Raw genomic sequence first — 22,687 nt, forward strand, 5'->3', positions numbered from 1 at the left:
CCGTGCACTCGTTTCACCTCATCCCGATCGAGCTGGGTGATTGTGAGTCCACTGTTAACCGCCACTAGTAACCACGCCGCCGTCGCGCTCGCCCACACCCGCCGCTCCGTCGCCTAGCCCGCGGCTCGTCTCCTCCGTCCGTCGCCGGGCCTACCCCGCCGGGGCGACAACCACCGCCGTGGGCCCGCCGTGTATCCCATCGCGCCCACTGGAGGCCCAACACGTCGGCCTGCTCCACGTGCCTCGCCGGATATATATTCGCGCGCCAGCCCTGCCCGCGGTGTCAGACTGTCAGCGAGCGACTGACGATACTACGAGAGGACGAGCACACTGCAACCTGAGATATTTTCCTCTCTCTCCCGGCCGCCATGCTGCTGCGGAGCGCCTCCTCGCCGCTGCTCAACGCGGCGCGCGCGCCGGCCGTGGCGGCAGACCACGCCAACCTCGTGATGATGCCGGCGGCGTCGCCGGCGGGGCATCGCCAGGGGTCGCTCTGCCGCGCATTGTCCGAGGCCGATCTGCTGGCTTCAGTCCCGATCCCGGCCGCAAGAACCTCACCCGCCCCCGCCGTCTTCGTCGAGGAGGACGAGGACGCGCTGCAGGATTCCGAAGACGAGGACGTGTTCCGCCGGCTGCTACTGACGAGCGCGGGGCTGGACCTGGACGCCGCCGCGGGGCGGGAGGAGGCCGCGCTGTCCCTCCTCGAGGGCGTCGGGGGAGGCGGCGGGCGCGGGAAGGCGTTACGCGGCGGGCGCGGCGGCGATGGCGACGGCAACGACGGCCGCGGCGCCGCGGACGAGCACTACCGGCGCATGATCAGGGCCAACCCGGGCAACTCGCTGCCGCTGGGGAACTACGCCAGGTACCTGAAGGAGGTTGAAGGGGACGCGGCGAGGGCGCAGGAGTACTGCGAGCGCGCCATCGTCGCCGACCCCGGCGATGGCGACGCCCTCGCGCTGTACGCCGGGCTCGTCTGGGAGACCAGCGGCGACGCCCAGCGCGCCGACGCGTACTACAGCCGCGCCGTCCAGGCCGCGCCCGACGACTGGTGAGTCACACTCGGCGGAGCACTTCCGTTGGCGGTTGCTTATTTGCTTGGCGCGCCTTAGTTCACTGTGTCCATGTGAGATGTTTTGACAAATTCTTGCCTCTCCTGCAGCTACGTGCTGGGATCCTACGCCGGCTTCCTGTGGGACGCCGAGGAGGAAGATGATCTCAACGACGACGGGCAGCCTCCGCCAGCGACGCCGCCGTTCTTCGGGGCAGCTCAGCCTCCCTCCGTCAGAGCGGCATCTTAGACGAAGAACCGATCTCACTGCCAGTGAACAAACCGCGTCTGGAAGATCGAGCGACATGCCACTGTCACCGCGGCCTCCGAGGCGAGCCGCCTTCGTCTCCGGCCAGGCCGTGAACTGAATAAACTAAGTCAGGCTACCTGCACGATGAATCTGGATTCTGGAAGAGCGCTACCCTTCTAAGGTTGGTAGGATCAGCAGCACTGAAGAATAAATATCTAGCTTAATGATAAGGTTTGATGTAGGGTCAATGTCTAGCTTAATAATAAGGTCTTGTACATGTAGAATGTTCTTGGTAACATGCATGGTGTATGTAGCATATGAACCACCTGTGAATTACAGTAAACGTCAGAATCGTTTGTGTCCCAGCAGTTCAGCAAAAGCAGATCCTATATTCCATCAAGAACAGAATTCAGAACCGCACTGGATCCACCGAGTTAGCGGCAAAACTGGCGATAATTTTGCAATAAAGGAAAACAGGTGAATTCATGTGGAAAAAGTGATTTGTAGACCTGAAACACGTGACAGTCAGATGCAAATGTTTTACTAACTACAACAATAGCAGGAGGTATCCATTCCATTGTATTCTTTGAACAATGAATTGAGGGTGATAAAACAGTACATTGGCTTCAAACTCATGGTGAATACACTAATTGAAGTGCATGATACCAGCCAGAAGTTTACTACCGGAACAGCAAAAATGTAGATGTAGGAGGCTGAGGCATGGCCCTCGCTTTCCACAAGACTCGACTCGACTGTTTTCTATTCGTTGAGTGCTTGTTCATCCGGAGTAACTTGAGCACGGATCGGCACCCGAATGGGATCTGCTGTTGACATGCTAATTTCTAGCTGTTCTGCAGAAGATATAGACGCTGCGATGTCCACAGAACCTGTTTGCTCCGATGGCAGTTTGGGGAGAGATTTCCGTTGGGGCTTCTTCACGGCATTTGCAGCAGGTGCTGTCTTGGTGCTGTTTTGGGAGGCCCTTTGGTCGAGGCTCAGGCGAGCTGGACGGCTTGAAGGATTGGTACTTGCTTCCGTGGCTGCTGAGGTTGTGTTCTTTGAGCGACCGAGCTTTGGTGATCTAGCTCTGGTGGTAGGGACCTAAGATGAATAGTATTCAATAAGTAAAATATTCTTTAGAAGCTGGAACACAACAATAAGCGTATATCTTTGACATGTTGCCAAGTAAAAGTACTAGTGCAATAGTCATGATAGAAACTTGGACCAACCGCCTACCACGAAATCAATCCTCCAAACTGTTCAATAAATTACAGGAGTTGCGGCAAACTCATCAAAGAAGCATATGAAGTGACTTTCAGATTATTAGTTTATTGGCAAAGGAGACACGGATCATGTGGTGCTAGAGATAGTCCTATCTATCCAAAAGAAACTTGCAAAATATTGACATTAGATGGAATCTCCTGAACAGCTGACGAAGTGATCACCCCCAGTATTTTTCAACTGTGCAAGCTACAGAAACTAGTAGTTCAGGCATGGAATGCTATCAACAGAGGGTTCCCCAAAATTCTCGAACAAGGTAGAACCATACATAACTATGTGAAAGCTATATGTCATGTGGGTTGGTCACCACTGCTAGGCCCAGCAGGCCCTACCTGGCTCCAATCAAGGAAAATAATCCCAGTTATCTTTATGTCAGGAATAGTCTCATTTAGAGATAAGATATGCCTTAGCTTGATCCTTATACCTATAGAAGATAAGATATTTCCTTGGAGATGAGATTTGTTCAGATCCTGTTGTTAGGGCCAGCTCCTTGGGGCATCTATTTTCGTTAAGCAAGAACTACAATCTCTCTCCTGTCTACTTCATCTTCCCAGTCCCTAATCTAATTCTCTCCCAATCTGCCATTCCAGTCCTCCATCGTCCTGGTGGTATTTACACTTGTGTACCCCAGTTCATGGCATGTATATCCTAAGCAACACTGGAATCACAATATAGCTACTACTCTCTGGTTACATATTAAGGGTATTCTAGGAAGACTTAATATTTCTCTTGACAGAGCAAAGTTGCATTCAGGAGTTCCCTCCTTTTGCAAATATACAGGTTTCTGTTATATTAACAGGATATCTTGAAGGATGGTTATGGTCAATTCAATTGTTTCACGAAGAGTTCACAACTTCAGATTACCAAAAAAAATATGATGTCGATATATATGTAAAGCCATTAATCCGCTTGACAGACTGGCAGGAGGAAGTTCTCCCAGAGCAGCTGTCAAGACAGTTACCTTCTTCAACTCAACCTTGGGAGGTGGCGGGTCCTTATAAAAGCTGGGCATCGGGGCTGCCTTGAACTTCAAACTCTTCCTTAACTGTTTGAGTTCAGCTTCTTCTGTTTCCTGCACAGTGATAAACAAACAAATAAAGCAAACACTACATGCAATGGACCATTTGATACAAAATCTTTGATTTATATCCAGGGAAATGAAAATAAGAATATGTACCTTTGATTTCGCCTGCAAGTTGTTTTTCTCCAATTCCTGTGCATGGATCTTTTCCTCAAGCTTTGAGTAGAACTACTTGATTGCAGGATGGGTAAGCCAAGGGATGATAGACCTGAAGTGCACAAACGCAAAAGATATGTGGCGACTACTAACCTCCCTTCTTTTTTCAGCTCTCTCGTTGCATTTGAACGCAAACCCATATGAAGGGGTGCTCCCAACCCTCTGAGGCTTTATTCTTTCAGAATTAGATTCTTCTTCCTTCTTTACCACATGCTGGCTAGATGCTTTCTGAGCTTTCTTCTTCTCCCTATATTTGAGAATGCGACAATGTAAGAAGCCATTTTAATAGTCCAGAACAACAAGCAAGCAGTAGTAAGTTTACAGAAAAAGGCAAGTGTTAAGAATTTAAATAATACAAGAGCGATAGGTAATGCTTTCTGGGTTCTAGTAATTGTTAGTTGGGAAGGAATTAAGTAGGCTCGTGCACAAGCTAAATGTGACAATATTGAACTGATTTTCTAAGGATGACAGTATTGAAATGAGCATTAACTACTTCCGCTTTCAGAGATGGAAACTGTACTGAAATGAGACTATCCAAGAGTTTTCAGCCAGCATGATACATTATTACATTCACATATATAAGGACATAAAAAACTTCAAGGCACATCATCAGGCTAGGGCGCTAGGCTAGCTTTGAAGCTCCTACACAGAACCTGTATCTTTAGATGTAGTATTTCTTATCTAGGTTCAAATGCTTGTGGTGATAAAACAGAGGCGGTAGCTTCAGATTTCTACTCCTACATGGACTGTGTAAGGCATGCTCTTATGTTCTAATGGGATTGTATTCTAATATTAATTTATTTTGAATTAGTTGAACAACTACGTCAGTTGCCTTTACAAATGCAACAATCTCAAACTCTTGTGCATGATGGCCACGAGACGAGGAAGAATCGCTTCACACACACCTGCTAAAGTGGAATGCAAATGAAGATGAATACAACATCCTAAAATTATACTGTACTAGAATATCTTAAATGCGTCGTGGAGTAAATCTTGCTTACAAGACATACTTAGTTGGCTTCTTGCTTTGCATACATTCAACATATAATCGAAATGCATTTCAACCATAGTGCTTTTTTATATTTTTAAATACTATGTGGCTATATTTTTGTAGCCGTGAATTTTTATGTACATTTTGTTTTACATGTGTAAGCGAAATAAATTTAACAGGCCATGGCAACGCACGAGCACTTGCTAGTAGACCTTATATCTAGAAACAGAGGGAGTAGTCCAGAACAATAGGAAAGTAGTAAGTTTACAGAAAAAAGGCAAGTGTTAAGAATTATTTAAATATTCCAAGAGCGATAGGTAATACTTTCTGAGTTCTAGTAATTGTTAGTTGGAAAGCAATTCAGTAGGCTCGTCACAAGCTAAATTTTACAATACTGAACTGATTTTCTAAGGATGACAGTACTGAAATGAGCATTTACTGCTTCCGCTTTCAGAGATGGAAATTGAACTCAAATGAGACTATCCAATATGGCAACAAGAACCACGTCCAATAATATTTGGTGGCGAGCCAGCAAACAAAATAGGAGGCTAAGCATGAACACAATCCTTCTTCCAAAATTTCATGTCAGACCCTACTAAAAGAGTTGCAGCTGTACCAGGAACTAATAAGTAAAGTCTTTCTTTCACTCATATTAATCTGTGCTTTATAGATACATAAATGCATAAAGATAATCATGGATATACACAAGAACAAACAAACAACATACTTGGAGTCCTCGAGCGGTGAACTCTCCTTGGCAACTGGGCGAAAACTGCTCGTTTCTGCCTTCTGAACCAAAACACAAACAATTCTAGTTAGATCAAAATGAATTGGACACTGTATAAAGTATGTATGTGGTAGCCAAGAAGCAATAAGGGAATTCAGCTAGAAAATGAGCTTACTTTCTTAACATCGGCATCATCGTTGTTTGAAGAGCTATCGACTAAGTCTGGATCAGACACTCGTGCAATGGGTGCTTTGGTGTAAGGAGAGTTGGGAGTGCTTTTCCTAGCCTGACTCTTATCGCCGCTTCGTGGGCTCGGGCGCGGTGATTTGGTCACCTTAGGGGAACGGCTTTGGCTTCCCTGGAACACATGAAAATGTCATAAGCACATAACTATCACCAGACCGTCAATATGAGATATCAGCAGGGATAATGTACTCAACATGGTGAAATCCAACCCACCTTGGATACCTGGGGCTGTATGACCTCTGATTCTGATGTGGCTTCCCCGCCCACCTCCTCAGACGGATTGATCACCTCGCTCTCGCCCGAATGCGCAACATCTGCCAGCGCATCGTGTTCTTCTCTATGCTCCTCTATACTATCTTTGGACAGAAACTTCCCGCTCGCCTCATTGTCAACGACCAATGCACCCATAGTGTCGGCAACCTCGGTCACGGAATCCATCTTTGGATATTTTTAGCTCAGAACTCCCCTGTTGGCCGGTTTATCAGAGCTCCAAGCGCAGCAGCTTGCACGAGCTACGTCCTTAAGCTAGCTCAACATCCTCGAGCCTCACCGCAGCAAGAAACCTCAAAAGAAAATCTTCTGAAACTGTAATGTTGAACAGTAGCATTAGCACGAGCGAGCTGACACCAAAACACATGGATGCAATCAGCTGAGATTGGTCATGGGGAAGAAAGATCTGGTTGGGGTCGGCTATTCGGAGCGGAGCAAAGGGAAGACCGGAGGCAGACGAGCAGCAGTCAACGCAGGTTAGGGCTTTCCTTACCTAGCAGCAAGAAGAAGCGCGTCCGGGCGGATCTTCAGCTCCCCGCCGGTCCAGCGGAGGGGAGGAGGAGCTCCTTGTCGAGGCGGCGGGCGGAGCGGCGGCGCTGGCGGCGAGGGGAGACTTGGGTGGGGCGGACGAATGGGGGACGGGGCGGCAGCCGGGTGAAAGCGAGCAGCGAGCACGGGAGGTGAATCTGGGATGTGATGGCACTGGCAACTGAAGGAGGAAAGACAACCCACCCAGTTCGTTCGAGACGGGGACGCGTCAACACTGTGCGTGGGTGTGCTGCCTGTCTATTTCCGCCATCCACGGCTAGCTATGTTGGCTCTTCCCGATCTGCTGCTTTCGTATTTGTTTTGGCGGAATCTGCTGCGGGTTACTCGTTTTCACTGGTCCTTCGGTGTTAAATTAATGAAGTCATTACTCGGCTAGAAGTTACATCAACATATACACGCAACCGAAATCAACAGAAGACAGCACACACAAAAATGAAGGCGGGGGCGCCAGCTTGGTCTTATTTTGCATTGGAGCCACCGCGACCATATCCACACCAACTAACCTTCACCACGCCAGAACTAGGGCCTAGGGAAGCACTCGGCGATGGGGGCAACAACCTAGCAGAACTTGAGGATTCAAAGTTCTTGGGGTCTTGCTTCGATGCCTTCAAGAAGGTGCAGAAGGTGCATGCCACGAGGGCGCGTCATCGTCATCGACAGTGACTAAGGTCCTGGAAAGTTTTCACCCAAACCCCAAAACACCACCCCTAGGGCTCGGGCTAGGTCCAGACCAAAAAGAAAACTTCTTTGAATGGCGTTGGGATAAGAACATCAACAGCTGCTACGGCCTGATGCCGCCCTAACAAAGCCCCCAAGGCGCTAGGAAGGCCGCCAGCAACCGAAGCACAACCGTGTAAAAGTAGCCAGACCGACGTTGTGGGAGGGCTGCGACGCCAGCGAGAGCACAAAGGGTGATCCACAAGCCACTACAAGAGAAGCTTGCCCAAAGCAAGGCTACCAAGAGACGCAATTTGAGACGGAGAAACGGAGTCCATCAAATCAGAAAGGAGGATCAACATCGGGACGCCTTCAACAAGGGAACGACACCCGGAGGTGACGTCATCTCCGGAACTGGCCAAGGCCATTCAGAGCTTTCGCCGATATCCAACCTGATCAAATCGTCCGGCCGCAGTCGCAAGAACGGAAAGCGGGCATAGTAGGAGTCGTTGCCGCGCCACCAACCCAAACCGCACTATGATAGCCCCAACTAGAATCACCCACATGATGAAAGCAAGAGCTAGCTAGCCAGGCTCGGCCTGACCCGAATCCAGGTGCCACTGGCGCTAGATCGGTGGCTACACGACGGCTGCACCAACCCAGCACGCAACCACCTGCACAAGCACAAGTGCACGACCCCAAAGGTCGGAGATAAAAAAAAACACAGCCGCAGAAGAGCTGCAGTAGGTGACATGCTGCCACCCTTGGCGAGCATGCGGCGGCTTAGGAACCCAAGCCCGGAAGAAGCTAGCCAGAACGTCGCCCCTACGACGTCAGAAAGTCGGAAGGCCCCCTGAGAACTAACAAGATTCACAGGAACGAGCGGCAAGGTTGCCGCATATAGGCCCAACCCAAGCTCGAAGGCAGCCAGCGCTACACAGCGGGCGGAGGGTGTCAACAACGAGCACAGAGCAACGTACCCGCAGACCACAACCGCGGATCTCCCAAATCCCGGCCAGGCCCACCAGGCTCCAGGCCCTCGGGACGAAATCCGGCCGCCCCATACGCACCAGTTGTGGTCGGCCAGAGGCGCGGCGAGGCGCCATCGCCACGTCTGAGGGACCTTCCACCCGCCGCGGCGTGAGAAGCCCGGCCTGGAGCCAGCGACGCCGCGTACCACTGATGTGCTCCAGTGATGGCGCCAAACAATCTTGCTGAGCGAGGCGCCTATGATGACTTCGTCAGTCTCAAGACCCGCCGGATCGGTTCTTCTATGCAGTCTCTCGAAGGTGCTCATAGGGGTAGGATGTGCGTGTGTACGTTCATAGGGATGAGTGTGTACTGTTATAAAAGCGACAAGCAAATAACGAAGAACGGTAAAGGTAAACGCAGCGGAGACACGAGATTTAACGTGGAAAACCCCTTCCAACACAGAAGGGGAAAAAACCACGGGCGCCAGCCAGCAAAACTTCACTATATCGGGGAGTGTTTACAAACGCCATGGGTTATCTTATAATCTGATAAACCCTAGCCAGCGGCTTACATGATGTATATATAGGCGGTGCCAGCGATCCGTACCGTACCGCGGGGGGCTGCCGCCCCCCGCACCCCCTTCGGCCCAAGCCTCCGGCGACGGGCCTCGCTCCGCTCGTCAGAAGTTAGCCTCCCTTTAGTATATGAATTTGGATCACAAATACAACAAACTCCACCTTGAGACAAATTCCATTTTGTAGCATGAACTTCAACAATCTCCTGAACAACAAAGAAAAACACTTGCTGGCGCCAACAGCCACTTGGGCTAAACAGTTATACCAACCAAGCTCGAGCAAAGCTCAAACTTGGAAACAAGAACTGGCTTTGTCATCATATCAGCAGGATTATCATGAGTACTTATCTTGCATACATTCAGTTTACCTTGAGCAACAATATCGCGAACATAATGGTACTTGATATCAATGTGCTTTGTCCTCTCATGGAACATTTGATCTTTAATAAGGTATATTGCACTTTGACTATCAGAAAACAAGTTAATGCAAGAATCATCTCCACAAAGCTCAGCATACAAACCTTTCAACCAAACAGACTCTTTGCAAGCTTCATTAATTGCTATATATTCTGCTTCGGTCGTAGATTGGGCAACAACAGATTGTAACGTTGCCTTCCAACTCACAGCACATCCACCAACAGTGAACACATAACCTGTGAGGGATCTTCTCTTATCCAAATCGGCAGCAAAATCTGAATCCACATAGCCTACGAGTCCCTCACCGGTCTTGCCAAACTTCAAGCAAGCTTTGGATGTGCCACGAAGGTACCTGAAAATCCACTGAACAGCTTTCCAATGTTCTTTACCAGGATCAGCTAGGTATCGACTGACCAAACTCATAGCATATGATAAATCAGGACGAGAACAAACCATGGCATACATCAAGGAACCAACAGCACTAGAATATGGAACTCGAGACATGTACTCAATATCTTCATCAGTACTAGGACATTGCAATGCTGACAATTTGAAGTGAGAAGCAATTGGTGTACTAACAGACTTTACATCATGCATATTAAAACGATGAAGAACTTTCTGAATGTAATTTTGCTGACTAAGAAATAACACACTAGATTTTATGTCTCTTGTAATTTCCATACCTAGTATTTTCTTAGCAGCACCAAGATCCTTCATCTCAAACTCACTACTTAACTGTGACTTTAAAGTAGTGATCTCTTTCTTGCTCTTGGCAGCAACCAACATATCATCAACATATAACAGCAAGTATATTGGTGATCCATTAACAAACTTGATATAAACATAACTATCATACTTAGATCTCTTAAACTCATGTGAAAGCATAAATGAATCAAACCTCTTGTACCACTGTCTTGGAGACTGTTTCAGACCATAAAGGGACCTCTTCAACTTGCAAACAAGATCCTCCTTACCAGGCACAACAAAACCTTCAGGTTGGTCCATGTATATCTCCTCCTCGAGCTCACCATGCAGAAAAGCAGTCTTTACATCTAGCTGCTCAAGCTCAAGATCATGCATAGCCACAATACCAAAGAATGCACGAATGGAACTATGCTTATGATGTCTACGCACGCTTCTATTCCTGTAGACAGTGTTGGGCCTCCAAGAGCAGAGGTTTGTAGAACAGCAGCAAGTTTCCCTTAAGTGAATCACCCAAGGTTTATCGAACTCAGGGAGGTAGAGGTCAAAGATATCCCTCTCAAGCAACCCTGCAATTACGATACAAGAAGTCTCTTGTGTCCCCAACACACATAATACACTTGTCAGATGTATAGGTGCACTAGTTCGGCGAAGAGATAGTAAAATGCAAGTGATATGGATGAATATGAGTGGTAATAACAATCTGAAATAAATATGACAGCAAGTAAACATGCAGTAGAACAGTAAATAAACGGTGATTCGATATATGGAAACAAGGCCTAGGGATCATACTTTCACTAGTGGACACTCTCAACAATGATCACATAAATAAATAACTTCTCTTCACTTGTGCTACTTTCTCACACTCTCTTGTTGGATAACTGATGTCTACGCACGCTTCTATTCCTGTAGACAGTGTTGGGCCTCCAAGAGCAGAGGTTTGTAGAACAGCAGCAAGTTTCCCTTAAGTGAATCTCCCAAGGTTTATCGAACTCAGAGAGGAAGAGGTCAAAGATATCCCTCCCAAGCAACCCTGCAATCACGATACAAGAAGTCTCTTGTGTCCCCAACCCACCTAATACACTTGTCAGATGTATAGGTGCACTAGTTCGGCGAAGAGATAGTGAAATACAAGTAATATGGATGAATATGAGTGGTAATAGCAATCTGAATAAAATATGGCAGCAAGCAAACATGCAGTAGAACAGTAAATAAACGGAGTTTCGATATTCGGAAACAAGGCCTAGGGATCCTACTTTCACTAGTGGACACTCTCAACATTGATCACATAACTGAAACTACTCTACACTCTCTTGTTGGATAACAAACACCATTCATTGTGTAGGGCTACAAGAGCACCTCAATGCCGGAGTTAACAAGCTCCACAACATCCGGAGTTCATATTTAAGTAACCTTAGAGTGCATGATAGACCATTGCAATTATACCGAGTACTAACATAGCATGCACACTGTCAACATCAGGCTATGAAAGGGGGAATAGATCGCATCAATACTATCATAGTAATAGTTAACTTCATAATCTACAAGAGATCACAATCATAGCTTATACCAAGTACTACATGATGCACACACTGTCAACATTACATCATGGAGGAAGAATAGACTACTTTAATAACATCACTAGAGTAGCACATAGATGATATTCAACTAGATCACAAAGAGAGAGATGAACCACATAGCTATGGTAGAGCCCTCAGCCTCGGGGGAGAACTACTCCCTCCTCATCATGGGAGACAGCGATGGCGATGAAGATGGCGGTGGTGTCGATGGAGATGACTCCGGGGGCAATTCCCTGTCCCGGCGGCGTGCCGGAACAGAGACTTCTGTCCCCCGAATCTTGGCTTCGCGATGGCGGTGGCTCTGGAACTTTTCTCGTATCGTGGCTTATTCTTTTATGCTGTGTTTGGATGCAGAGAATTGAGCTTGGAATTGAATTAGCCTCAAGATTCCAATTCCAAGATGGAAATGAATTAGCTTCCAATTTGAATTCTACCGTTTGGGTGTGCTTGGTTTTTGATGTTAGAATCAATGGGTGTTGCCCAATTCCAAATGTTGTTTGGATGTACAACCCGTGGAATCCGTGGAATTTGATGATTTGTTGAGTTTGAACAATATAAATTTGCGTACATGTACACAAATAACATACATACGTAATATATTTATAACTACTATTTTCTGCAATTAATGAAACATTAAAATAATCAAAATAAAGCAGAAAGTAGAATACGCATGGCACAAAGTAGTTTTCAAGTACCGAAAATATTACAACATGGATAATAATTGTGTCTCTAACAGGTAGCTTATGTCTCTTACACATCACAAACAGCTCATCAACAAGAAAGTAGATAGTAGGCTTTAAGAACAAGCACAGTTCATAGCAAACATCAAGGTAGGGTCAACAGCCATGGCTTCTTTAATTCATCGGGGAGCGCCGTCAGTGCTTCGAATAAGCGCTCATTAACGATCAACTTCCCATAAGCTCGTAGCATGTCACAATTCTCCATTTGTAGCTTCTTTAGTGCATCTAGGATTTCAGTTGGAGGAGTCACCTTTGGCATAGGAAGTGGTTCGGTTGTTTTCAATGCATCATCGAAAGATGTCTTCATTTGTCCCATCATGCACAAGATAGCTTCGCCGGTGCGTTGCCTTTTCGGAGGTAGATCCGGAGAATCTTCAAGAACTATTGTTTCTTCTTCTTGAACAGACTCGGCGGCTGTCCTAGCACCAACACCAGTAGCATGGTCTTGTGAGTAAATAGTTTGAATAGCTTGCCAATTCATCACCACCTTGTTCCTGTAGCTAGATGCATCCTTGTTGGCCTACACAGTACACATGTATTAGAAATGATTGTCAAGTTGCAAAAGTAATCACAGAATTTTATTACAATGCTTAGTACCTCAACATAACGAGACCACACTTCATCACTGTCTACTTCCACCATGTTATTTTCCGAATCCCATCCAAAACCACTTTGAGATAGCATCTTGCTAATGATCTCATAGTGCTTGTCAAATGTTTTAATTCTTCCTACTATTTTGTCTTTCGTAATGTCAACATTACATGTCTCCTTCACATGCTTAATACAAGCATTGTACACATGTGGCTTCCAACCATTTTGAGCATGATCACCATTGTTGTGATGCTCAACAAGGGTGTCCAACAATGTCGTGTCCATCTCAGGGGTCCAAGAAAGGTAAGCTCTAGTAGGGCCTTTCTTTGTTTTTTGTGCAGCCATGCTTCTACAATTAAATTAAAGATTGGGCATAAAAAGTAAAGACAACAGTAAGTTTGAGACATAATGCATATATATTGGTTGACACATGATGCATGTACAGAATATGACACAAAATAAACCATTAGCACGCTACCACACAAAATGGGGCACCATCACCAAGCTAGCACAAAAAGGGGCACCATCACCAAGCTAGCTATCTACTGCACCACTAGTTATCTACTCGATTTCTAGTTCTCCATGTGCCACAAGGTACTCGGCATACATCTCCTCCGCAAACTGCTCCCTAAAATTAGACCATTGAGGAGTTTGTTGGACACTTCTAATTAAAGTAGCATCATCTGCCGGTTCATGAGTCATAGCTGCTAATTCAGCGTCAACTTCCTGCAACAATAAATTATCCCTCACATGTTGTCTTTCCCTTGCAAAGTTATGCAGCACACAACATGCATTAATAATTCGAATCTGCAAATAATTAGTTCATAGTCAGTGTTTGTTGTACCACACAGCACACATTATTACTTGTTCCATATGGACATGTGTACCTGATCTTCTATGGAAAAGAAAGAACAATTACGGAGGATGGCCCATTTTTTCTTCAACAATCCAAAGGTTCTCTCCACAACATTTCTAGCACGAGAATGGCGCAAGTTATACAATTCCTTGTAATTTTGCGGTTGTTGTTGACTAGCAACCCACTCTTTTAAGTGGTACCGAGTTGATCTAAATGGCGATAGAAATCCGGGTCCATTTGTATATCCAGCATCAACTAGGTAGTATTTCCCTATTTGTGAAATAAATAAGTTAGCTAACAATTAAACATGAGAAAGGAAGAGCCAAGATAAAGAGTCATACCCTGGGGTACAACAAATGCATCTTGGCGGTCGTTTCTCATAGCATCTTTTAACACTTTTGAGTCTGATGCCGAGCCCTCCGAACCAGGTAGAACATAGAGAAATTTCATGTTCAATCAACCACACCAAGCATGTTAGTGGTGATCTCTTGGTGCCTATTTCTATATCTCCCTCTGTCCGCAGTACTGACAAACACAGGAATATGACACCCATCGAGTGCTCCCAGTGCATTGCCAAACCACTTCCATTTGTAATCATCGGGAGGGTTGACACTAGGATCGGGAAGCTTGATAAAGTCGCCACTTAGAGATAGGATGGCTGATAACACGGTAGAGAAGTTCCTACTGATAGTCTCTAAAGACCGTTGGTATGTGCCACCCAAGATTCTCATTTTAATTCCATATCCAACCGCTTGTAGGAACATAGCAAGATTTTCTTCTACTGTCACAAGTGTGGTATCTTTCAAACCACATTTCTCACGCAACATAGCACAAAGATCATGAAAGTTTCTTTTAGTTAAGCGTAGCGTATCATAGCATGCTGTCTCGGACCCGTCATATGTTTTTTTCAATATGTACTTCCTATATGCAACCTTCTCCTCATCATCATTGAAGCATCCTAGGTCCCTCGGTGCCCTTTGCGTACTAAGATAAGCTAGAGCAAGACATGACATCTCGAAATATTTCTTTGTCAACAATATCCGTTTTCTTTTCCTTCTCTTGTTCTCTTCAGTAATGTAAACAACCATCTCTAGTTGAGACATGATAAGAAAAACTAAAATGCACACAACAAAGCTACATGAATTATTCATGGCACACTCATATCTATGTGACAAATCAACTTTCATAGATGATGACATATGTAAGAAATTCACATTTACTCTAGGCAAACATCAAACTATGAGTCAACAAATGATTTTATATACCTCCAATTGGCCTCAGCTGCTACTACTTCTTCAAGAAATCTGCAAATCAAATAGATCGAAATAAGCCCCAAATTGCAATTTCAAGGCTGCTGCAATGTAAATATTCATGGGGATGAGAAGGGCCATGGAGGGAGCCAGCGTCCCTGCCCTAATCTGCTTGTCTTCACCTCTCCCAGCCGCCCTTTACAGCCGTCGTCGTCACCCTCCCGTCGACGTCTGCCTCCAATGGCCATAGACTAGGGTTAGGAGGGGCGGGGAGAGAGACGGCTAGGGGACTGAGGTCAGGACGGGGCATGTGGAGGAGGAATCCCGTGGAGGGGGAGACGAGGGAGGGAGAAGAGAAGGGGGGCCAACCTACGCCGCCGCCGGCCAGCTTGCTTCCCGTCGGTCGGGAGGAGGCGCGCGGTCGGGAGCTTCTCTCGAGCGACGACTCGAGCGATGGAGCGACGAAGGGGTACGGGGGGTTCGGTTTCCACACGATTCAGAGGGGAAGAGCTCGGAAACTGCTGAGGGAGGTTAACACGGCATGAAGCGGTACCGTGGAATTTGGTCTGGTTTCCAGGCTTTAATTCAGAGCCCAATCCAAACGATGGAAAGTGACCCCAAATTCCAGATTCTCTCTTTCCAAGCCCAATTCTAGACATCCAAACACAGCATTAGGGTTTTCGCGACGGAGGCTTTAAGTAGGCGGAAGGGCAGCCTCGGAGGGGCCCTGGTGGGGCCACACCATAGGGGGGCGCGCCCCACCCCTTGGCCGCGCCGCCCTGGCGTGTGGGGCCCCCTGGCTCCCCTCTGGTCTCTCTCTGGTGTTCTGGAAGCTTCGTGGAAAAATAAGATACTGGGCGTTGATTTCGTCCAATTCCGAGAATATTTCCTTACTAGGATTTCTGAAACCAAAAACAGCAGAAAACAGGAACTGGCACTTCGGCATCTTGTCAATAGGTTAGTTCCAGAAAATGCATCAAAACGCTATAAAGTGTGAACAAAACATGTAGGTATTGTCATAAAACTAGCATGGAACATCAGAAATTATAGATACGTTCGAGACATATCAAGCATCCCCAAGCTTATTTCCTACTCGCCCTCGAGTAGGTAAACGATAACAAAGATAATTTCTGAAGTGACATGCTACCAACACAATCTTGATCCAATAATGATGTAAATTATATGAGCTGAGATCAAATTATTCAAAGCAATGGTAAAGACAATGATTAAACAACTGAACCATATAGCAAAGACTTTTCATGAATAGTACTTTCAAGACAAGCATCGATAAGACTTGCATAGGAGTTAACTCATGAAGCAATAAATTCAAATTAAAGGCATTGAAGCAACACAAAGGAAGATATAAGTTTCAGCAGTTGCTTTCAACTTGTAACATGTATATCTCATGGATAGTTGTCAACACAAAGTAATATGATGAATGCAAATAAGCAAGTATGTAGGAATCAATGCACAGTTAACACAAGTGTTTGCTTCTAAGATAGAAAGAAGTAGGTAAACTGGCTCAACATAAAAGTAAAAGAATGGGCCCTTCGCAGAGGGAAGCATGGATTGCTATATTTGTGCTAGAGCTTTTATTTTGAAAACAACAAACAATTTTGTCAACGGTAGTAATAAAGCATATGTGTTATGTATAAGACATCTTATAAGTTGCAAGCCTCATGCATAGATTACCAATAGTGCCCGCACCTTGTCCTAATTAGCTTGGATTTACATGGATTATCATTGCATAACATATGTTTCAACCAAGTGTCACAAAGGGGTACCTCTATGTCGCCTGTACAAAGGTCTAAGGAGAAAGTTCGCATTGGATTTCTCGCTTTTGATTATTCTCAACTTAGACATCCATACCGGGACAACATAGACAACAGATAATGGACTCCTCTTTAATGAATAAGCATTCAACAACAGATAAAATTCTCATATGAGATTGAGGATTGTTGTCCAAACTGAAACTTCCACCATGGATCATGGCTTTAGTTAGCGGCCCAATGTTCTTCTCTAACAATATGCATACTCAAACCATTTGATCATGATAAATCACCCTTACTTCAGACAAGACGAACATGCATAGCAACTCACATGATATTCAACAAAGGTGTAATAGTTGATGGCGTCCCCAGGAACATGGTTATCGCTCAACAAGCAACGTATTAAGAAATAAGATACATAAGCTACATATTCAATACCACAATAGTTTTTAAGCTATTTTTCCCATGAGCTATATATTGCAAAGACAAAGAATGGAATTTTAAAGGTAGCACTCAAGCAATTTACTTTGGAATGGCAGAGAAATACCATGTAGTAGGTAGGTATGATGGACACAAATGGCATAGTTTTTGGCTCAAGGATTTGGATGCACGAGAAGTATTCCCTCTCAATACAAGGCTTAGGCTAGCAAGGTTGTTTGAAGCAAACTCAAGTATGAATCGGTACAGCAAAACTTACATAAGAACATATTGCAAGCATTATAAGACTCTACACTGTCTTCCTTGTTGTTCAAACCCTCACCAGAAAATATCTAGACCTTAGAGAGACCAATCATGCAAACCAAATTTCAACAAGCTCTATGTAGTTCTTCATTAATAGGTGCAAAGTACATGATGCAAGAGCTTAAACATGATTCATATGAGCACAACAATTGCCAAGTATCAAATTATTCAAGATATTATACAAATTACCACATGTAGCATTTTCTGTTTCCAACCAAATAACAATGAACGAAGCAGTTTCAACCTTCGCCATGAACATTAAAAGTAAAGCTAAGAACACATGTGTTCATATGAACGAGCGGAGCGTGTCTCTCTCCCACACAAGTATGAATTTATTCAGAGAATGAAAATGACAAAACGAAAATAAAAGCACACAGACGCTCCAAGTAAAGCACATAAGATGTGACGGAATAAAAATATAGTTTCACTAGAGGTGACCTGATAAGTTGTCGATGAAGAAGGGGATGCCTTGGGCATCCCCAAGCTTAGATGCTTGAGTCTTCTTGAAATATGCAGGGATGAACCACGGGGGCATCCCCAAGCTTAGAGTTTTCACTCTTCTTGATCATATATCATCCTCCTCTCTTGATCCTTGAAAAATTCCTCCACACCAAATTCAAAACAATCTCATTAGAGGGTTAGTGCATAAGCAAAAATTCACATGTTCAGAGGTGACACAATCATTCCTAACACTTCTGGACATTGTACAAAGCTACTGAAAGTTAATGGAACAAAGAAATCCATCAAACATAGCAAAACAGGCAATGCGAAATAAAAGGCAGAATCTGTCAAAACAGAACAGTACGTAAAGACGAATTTTTCTGGGGCACTAAACTTGCTCAGATGAAAATGATCTAATTGAATGAAAGATGCGTACATATATGAGGATCATGCACGTAAATTGGCATATTTTTATGAGTTACCTACAGACGGGGCGACTCAATTTCGTGACAGCAAGAAATCTGTTTCTGTGCAGTAATCCAAATCTAGTATCAACCTTACTATCAAAGACTTTACTTGGCACAACAATGCAATAAAATAAAGATAAGGAGAGGTTGCTACAGTAGTAACAACTTCCAAGACTCAAATATAAAACAAAAGTGTTGTAGTAAAATAAAAACATGGGTTATCTTCCAGGAAGTGCTTTCTTTATAGCCATTAAGATGGGCTCAGTAATTTTAATGATGCACTCGCAAGAAATAAGAGTTGAAGCAAAAGAGAGCATCAAAAAGCAAGTATGAAACAAATTTAAGCCTAACCCACTTCCTATGAAAAGAAATCTTGTAAATAAACAAGTCATGTAGGCATAATGCAACAAGCACAGAAAAGTAACACCAGCGCAACTTCAAGATTCTCAACATAAAGAGGGGAAACTTAATATTATTAAGATGCATATAACCATGTTTCCCTCTCTCATAATAACTTTCAGTGGCATCATGAACAAACTCAACAATGTAACTATCACATAAAGCATTCTTATCATGAGTCTCATGCATAAAATAATTACAACTCCCAACATAAGCATAGTCATTCTTATTAATTGTAGTGGGAGCAAATTCAACAAAGTAGCTATCATTATTACTCTCATCATCAAATATAGGAGGCATAGTATAATCATAATAAACTTTATCCTCCATAGTAGGTGGCACCAAAATACCACTATCATTATAATCATCATAAATGGGAGGCAAAGTATCATCAAAGTAAATTTTCTCCTCCATGCTTGGGGGACTAAAAATATCATGCTCATCAAAACCAGCTTCCCCAAGCTTAGAATTTTCCATAGCATTAGCAACAATGGTGTTCAAAGCATTCATATTAATAACATTGCTACTAGCATGCAAATAAGGTTCCATAGGTTTTTTTAATTTTTGCATCAAACAATCCATGTCTTAACTCAGGAAATAGATTAAAAAGCTCACAGTTGCTTTCCATTATGCCTAACTAGTGTAAACAAGAAACAAAAAGATGCAATTGCAGGATCTAAAGGAAATAGCTTCGAGCACTCACACACTGGCAACAGTGCTAGGAAATAGCTTAGTAGTCGGAGGATGTGAATACCTTTTACCTTACCTCCCCGGCAACGGCGCCAGAAAATAGCTTAGTTGCCGGGGACCGGAGTGTGAGTGCCGTTTACCTTACCTCCCCGGCAACGGCGCCAGAAAATAGCTTGATGTATATGCACGCTTCTATTCCTGTAGACAGTGTTGGGCCTCCAAGAGCAGAGGTTTGTAGAACAGCAGCAAGTTTCCCTTAAGTGAATCACCCAAGGTTTATCAAACTCAGGGAGGAAGAGGTCAAAGATATCCCTCTCAAGCAACCCTGCAATCACGATATAAGAAGTCTCTTGTGTCCCCAACACACCTAATACACTTGTCAGATGTATAGGTGCACTAGTTCGGCGAAGAGATAGTGAAATACAAGTAATATGGATGAATATGAGTGGTAATAGCAATCTGAATAAAATATGGCAACAAGCAAACATGCATTAGAACAGTAAATAAACAGAGTTTCGATATCGGAAACAAGGCCTAGGGATCCTACTTTCACTAGTGGACACTCTCAACATTGATCACATAACTGAAACTACTCTACACTCTCTTGTTGGATAACAAACACCATTCATTGTGTAGGGCTACAAGAGCACCTCAATGCCGGAGTTAACAAGCTCCACAACATCCGGAGTTCATATTTAAGTAACCTTAGAGTGCATGATAGACCATTGCAATTATACCGAGTACTAACATAGCATGCACACTGTCAACATCAGGCTATGAAAGGGGGAATAGATCGCATCAATACTATCATAGTAATAGTTAACTTCATAATCTACAAGAGATCACAATCATAGCTTATACCAAGTACTACATGATGCACACACTGTCAACATTACATCATGGAGGAGGAATAGACTACTTTAATAACATCACTAGAGTAGCACGTAGATGATATTCAACTAGATCACAAAGAGAGAGATGAACCACATAGCTACGGTAGAGCCCTCAGCCTCGGGGGAGAACTACTCCCTCCTCATCATGGGAGACAGCGATGGCGATGAAGATGGCGGTGGTGTCGATGGAGATGACTCCGGGGGCAATTCCCCGTCCCGGCGGCGTGCCGGAACAGAGACTTCTGTCCCCCGAATCTTGGCTTCGCGATGGCGGCGGCTCTGGAACTTTTCTCGTATCGTGGCTTATTCTTTTAGGGTTTTCGCGACGGAGGCTTTAATTAGGCGGAAGGGCAGCCTCGGAGGGGCCCTGGTGGGGCCACACCATAGGGGGGCGCGCCCCACCCCTTGGCCGCGCCGCCCTGGCGTGTGGGGCCCCCTGGCTCCCCTCTGGTCTCTCTCCGGTGTTCTGAAAGCTTCGTGGAAAAATAAGATATTGGGCGTTGATTTCGTCCAATTCCGAGAATATTTCCTTACTAGGATTTCTGAAACCAAAAACAGCAGAAAACAGGAACTGGCACTTCGGCATCTTGTCAATAGGTTTGTTCCGGAAAATGCATCAAAACGATATAAAGTGTGAACAAAACATGTAGGTATTGTCATAAAACTAGCATGGAACATCAGAAATTATAGATACGTTGGAGACGTATCAATAACAAACACCATTCATTGTGTAGGGCTATAAAAGCACACCTCAAGTCGGAGTAAACAAGCTCCACAACATCTGGAGTTCATATTAAAGTAACCTCTAGAGTGCATAATAGACCGTTGCAATTTAGACCGAGTACTAACATAGCATACACACTGTCAACAATAGCTATGAAAGGGGGAATAGATCGCATCAATACTATCATAGTAATATTTAACTTCATAATCTACAAGAGATTACAATCATAACCTATGCCAAGTACTACATGATGCACACACTGTCAACATTACATCATGGAGGAGGAATAGAATACTTTAATAACATCACTAGAGTAGCACATAGATTAATAGTGATACAAAGCTCATGATCACATAAAGATCACACCATGGGAGAGAGAGATGAACCACATAGCTACCGGTAGAGCCCTCAGCCTCGGGGGAGAACTACTCCCTCCTCATCATGGGAGACAGCAACGGCGATGAAGATGGCGGTGGTGTCGATGGAGATGACTCCGGGGGCAACTCCCCGTCCCGGCAGGGTGCCAAAACAGAGACTTATGTCCCCCGAAACGGAGTTTCGCGATGGCGGCGGCGTCCCTGGAGTCTTTCTGGAGTTTCGTCAATTGGTGTCGCGTTTTAGGTCACGAGGGATCTTATAGGCGAAGAGGCGGAGTCGGAAGGGCCACGGGGCCCCCTCCCCATAGGCTGGCGCGGCCAGGGGGCCACCCGCGCCGCCATATGGTGTGGGCCCCCTGCTGCCCGCCTCCGACTCTCCTTCGGTGTTCTGGAACCTTTCGGGGAAAATAAGATATTTGGTCTTTGTTTTGTCGAATTCCGAGAATATTGCCCGAATAGCCTTTCTGGAACCAAAAACAACAGAAAACAGGAACTGGCACTTCGGCATCTTGTTAATAGGTTAGTTCCGGAAAATGCATGAAATCATTATAAAGTGTGAGCAAAACATGTAGGTATTGTCATAAAACTAGCATGGAACATCAGAAATTATAGATACGTTGGAGACGTATCAAGCATCCCCAAGCTTAGTTCCTACTCGCCCTCGATTAGGTAAATGATAAAAAGAATAATTTCTGTAGTGACATGCTACTTACATGATCTTGATCATACTATTGTAAAGCATATGAGATGAATGAAGTGATTGAAAGCAATGGTAAAGACAATGACTAAACAACTGAATCATATAGCAAAGGCTTTTCATGAATAGTACTTTCAAGACAAGTATCAATAAGACTTGCATAGGAGTTAACTCATAAAGCAATAAATTCTTAGTAGAAAGTTTTGAAGCAACACAAAGGAAGATATAAGTTTCAGCAGTTGCTTTCAACTTCAACATGTATATCTCATGGATAATTGTCAACACAAAGTAATATGATGAATGCAAATAAGCAAGCATGTAGGAATCAATGCACACAGTTGGCACAAATGTTTGCTTCTAAGATAGAAAGAAATAGGTAAACTGACTCAACATAAAGTAAAAGAAAGGCCCTTCGCAGAGGGAAGCTGTTGGAGATATGCCCAAGAGGCAATAATAAAAGTGGTTATTATATATCTTTGAGTTTATGATAAATGTTTATATACCATGCTATAATTGTATTAACCGAAACATTGATACATGTGTGTTATGTA

General features: G+C 44.6%; 3 protein-coding genes across 5 annotated transcripts; 1 reads left to right on the top strand and 2 right to left on the bottom strand.

The window, feature by feature from the left end:
- Positions 1 to 275: 275 nt before the first annotated feature.
- Positions 276 to 1,663, top strand: LOC127313103 (uncharacterized). Its single transcript, XM_051343647.2, has 2 exons — positions 276 to 1,048; positions 1,160 to 1,663. The coding sequence occupies exons 1-2, from the start codon at positions 369 to 371 to the stop codon at positions 1,296 to 1,298; spliced, it is 819 nt and encodes a 272-aa protein (XP_051199607.1). The 5' UTR covers positions 276 to 368; the 3' UTR covers positions 1,299 to 1,663.
- A 99-nt stretch (positions 1,664 to 1,762) lies between these two features.
- Positions 1,763 to 6,838, bottom strand: LOC127313102 (uncharacterized). Of its 3 annotated transcripts, none has more exons than XM_051343645.2 (8): positions 6,544 to 6,838; positions 6,003 to 6,365; positions 5,710 to 5,892; positions 5,535 to 5,596; positions 3,910 to 4,063; positions 3,757 to 3,828; positions 3,541 to 3,651; positions 1,763 to 2,399 (listed from the first exon to the last, which is right to left on the bottom strand). In XM_051343645.2, the coding sequence occupies exons 2-8, from the start codon at positions 6,216 to 6,218 to the stop codon at positions 2,058 to 2,060; spliced, it is 1,140 nt and encodes a 379-aa protein (XP_051199605.1). In that variant the 5' UTR covers positions 6,219 to 6,365; positions 6,544 to 6,838; the 3' UTR covers positions 1,763 to 2,057. The 3 variants fall into 3 exon arrangements, with proteins under 3 accessions (XP_051199605.1, XP_051199606.1, XP_051199604.1); XM_051343646.2 differs by having other exon boundaries at positions 3,556 to 3,651; positions 5,994 to 6,365; XM_051343644.2 differs by having other exon boundaries at positions 5,994 to 6,365; positions 6,544 to 6,835.
- Positions 6,839 to 12,326: 5,488 nt separating this feature from the next.
- On the bottom strand, positions 12,327 to 13,117 carry LOC139833922 (uncharacterized). The gene is made up of 2 exons (XM_071824292.1): positions 12,839 to 13,117; positions 12,327 to 12,761 (listed from the first exon to the last, which is right to left on the bottom strand). Exons 1-2 carry the CDS (start codon positions 13,115 to 13,117, stop codon positions 12,327 to 12,329), a joined length of 714 nt encoding a protein of 237 aa, XP_071680393.1.
- Positions 13,118 to 22,687: the final 9,570 nt, after the last annotated feature.

Source organism: Lolium perenne, chromosome 7 (genome assembly GCF_019359855.2).
Source record: "Lolium perenne isolate Kyuss_39 chromosome 7, Kyuss_2.0, whole genome shotgun sequence".
Lineage (NCBI taxonomy): Eukaryota > Viridiplantae > Streptophyta > Magnoliopsida > Poales > Poaceae > Lolium > Lolium perenne.

What these genes read in the sequence shown, in the direction of transcription:
- LOC127313102 (XM_051343644.2), bottom strand. Translation starts at nt 6,218, where the DNA reads ATGGATTCCGTGACCGAGGTTGCCGACACTATGGGTGCATTGGTCGTT. An exon ending in ACTTGCAGGCGAAATCAAAG is followed by an intron (nt 3,652 to 3,756) that starts GTACATATTCTT and finishes ATCACTGTGCAG; the next exon opens with GAAACAGAAGAAGCTGAACT. An exon ending in CCAAGGTTGAGTTGAAGAAG is followed by an intron (nt 2,400 to 3,540) that starts GTAACTGTCTTG and finishes TATTCATCTTAG; the next exon opens with GTCCCTACCACCAGAGCTAG.
- LOC139833922 (XM_071824292.1), bottom strand. Translation starts at nt 13,117, where the DNA reads ATGGACACGACATTGTTGGACACCCTTGTTGAGCATCACAACAATGGT. An exon ending in TGTGGTCTCGTTATGTTGAG is followed by an intron (nt 12,762 to 12,838) that starts GTACTAAGCATT and finishes TGTACTGTGTAG; the next exon opens with GCCAACAAGGATGCATCTAG.
- LOC127313103 (XM_051343647.2), top strand. Translation starts at nt 369, where the DNA reads ATGCTGCTGCGGAGCGCCTCCTCGCCGCTGCTCAACGCGGCGCGCGCG. An exon ending in CAGGCCGCGCCCGACGACTG is followed by an intron (nt 1,049 to 1,159) that starts GTGAGTCACACT and finishes CCTCTCCTGCAG; the next exon opens with CTACGTGCTGGGATCCTACG.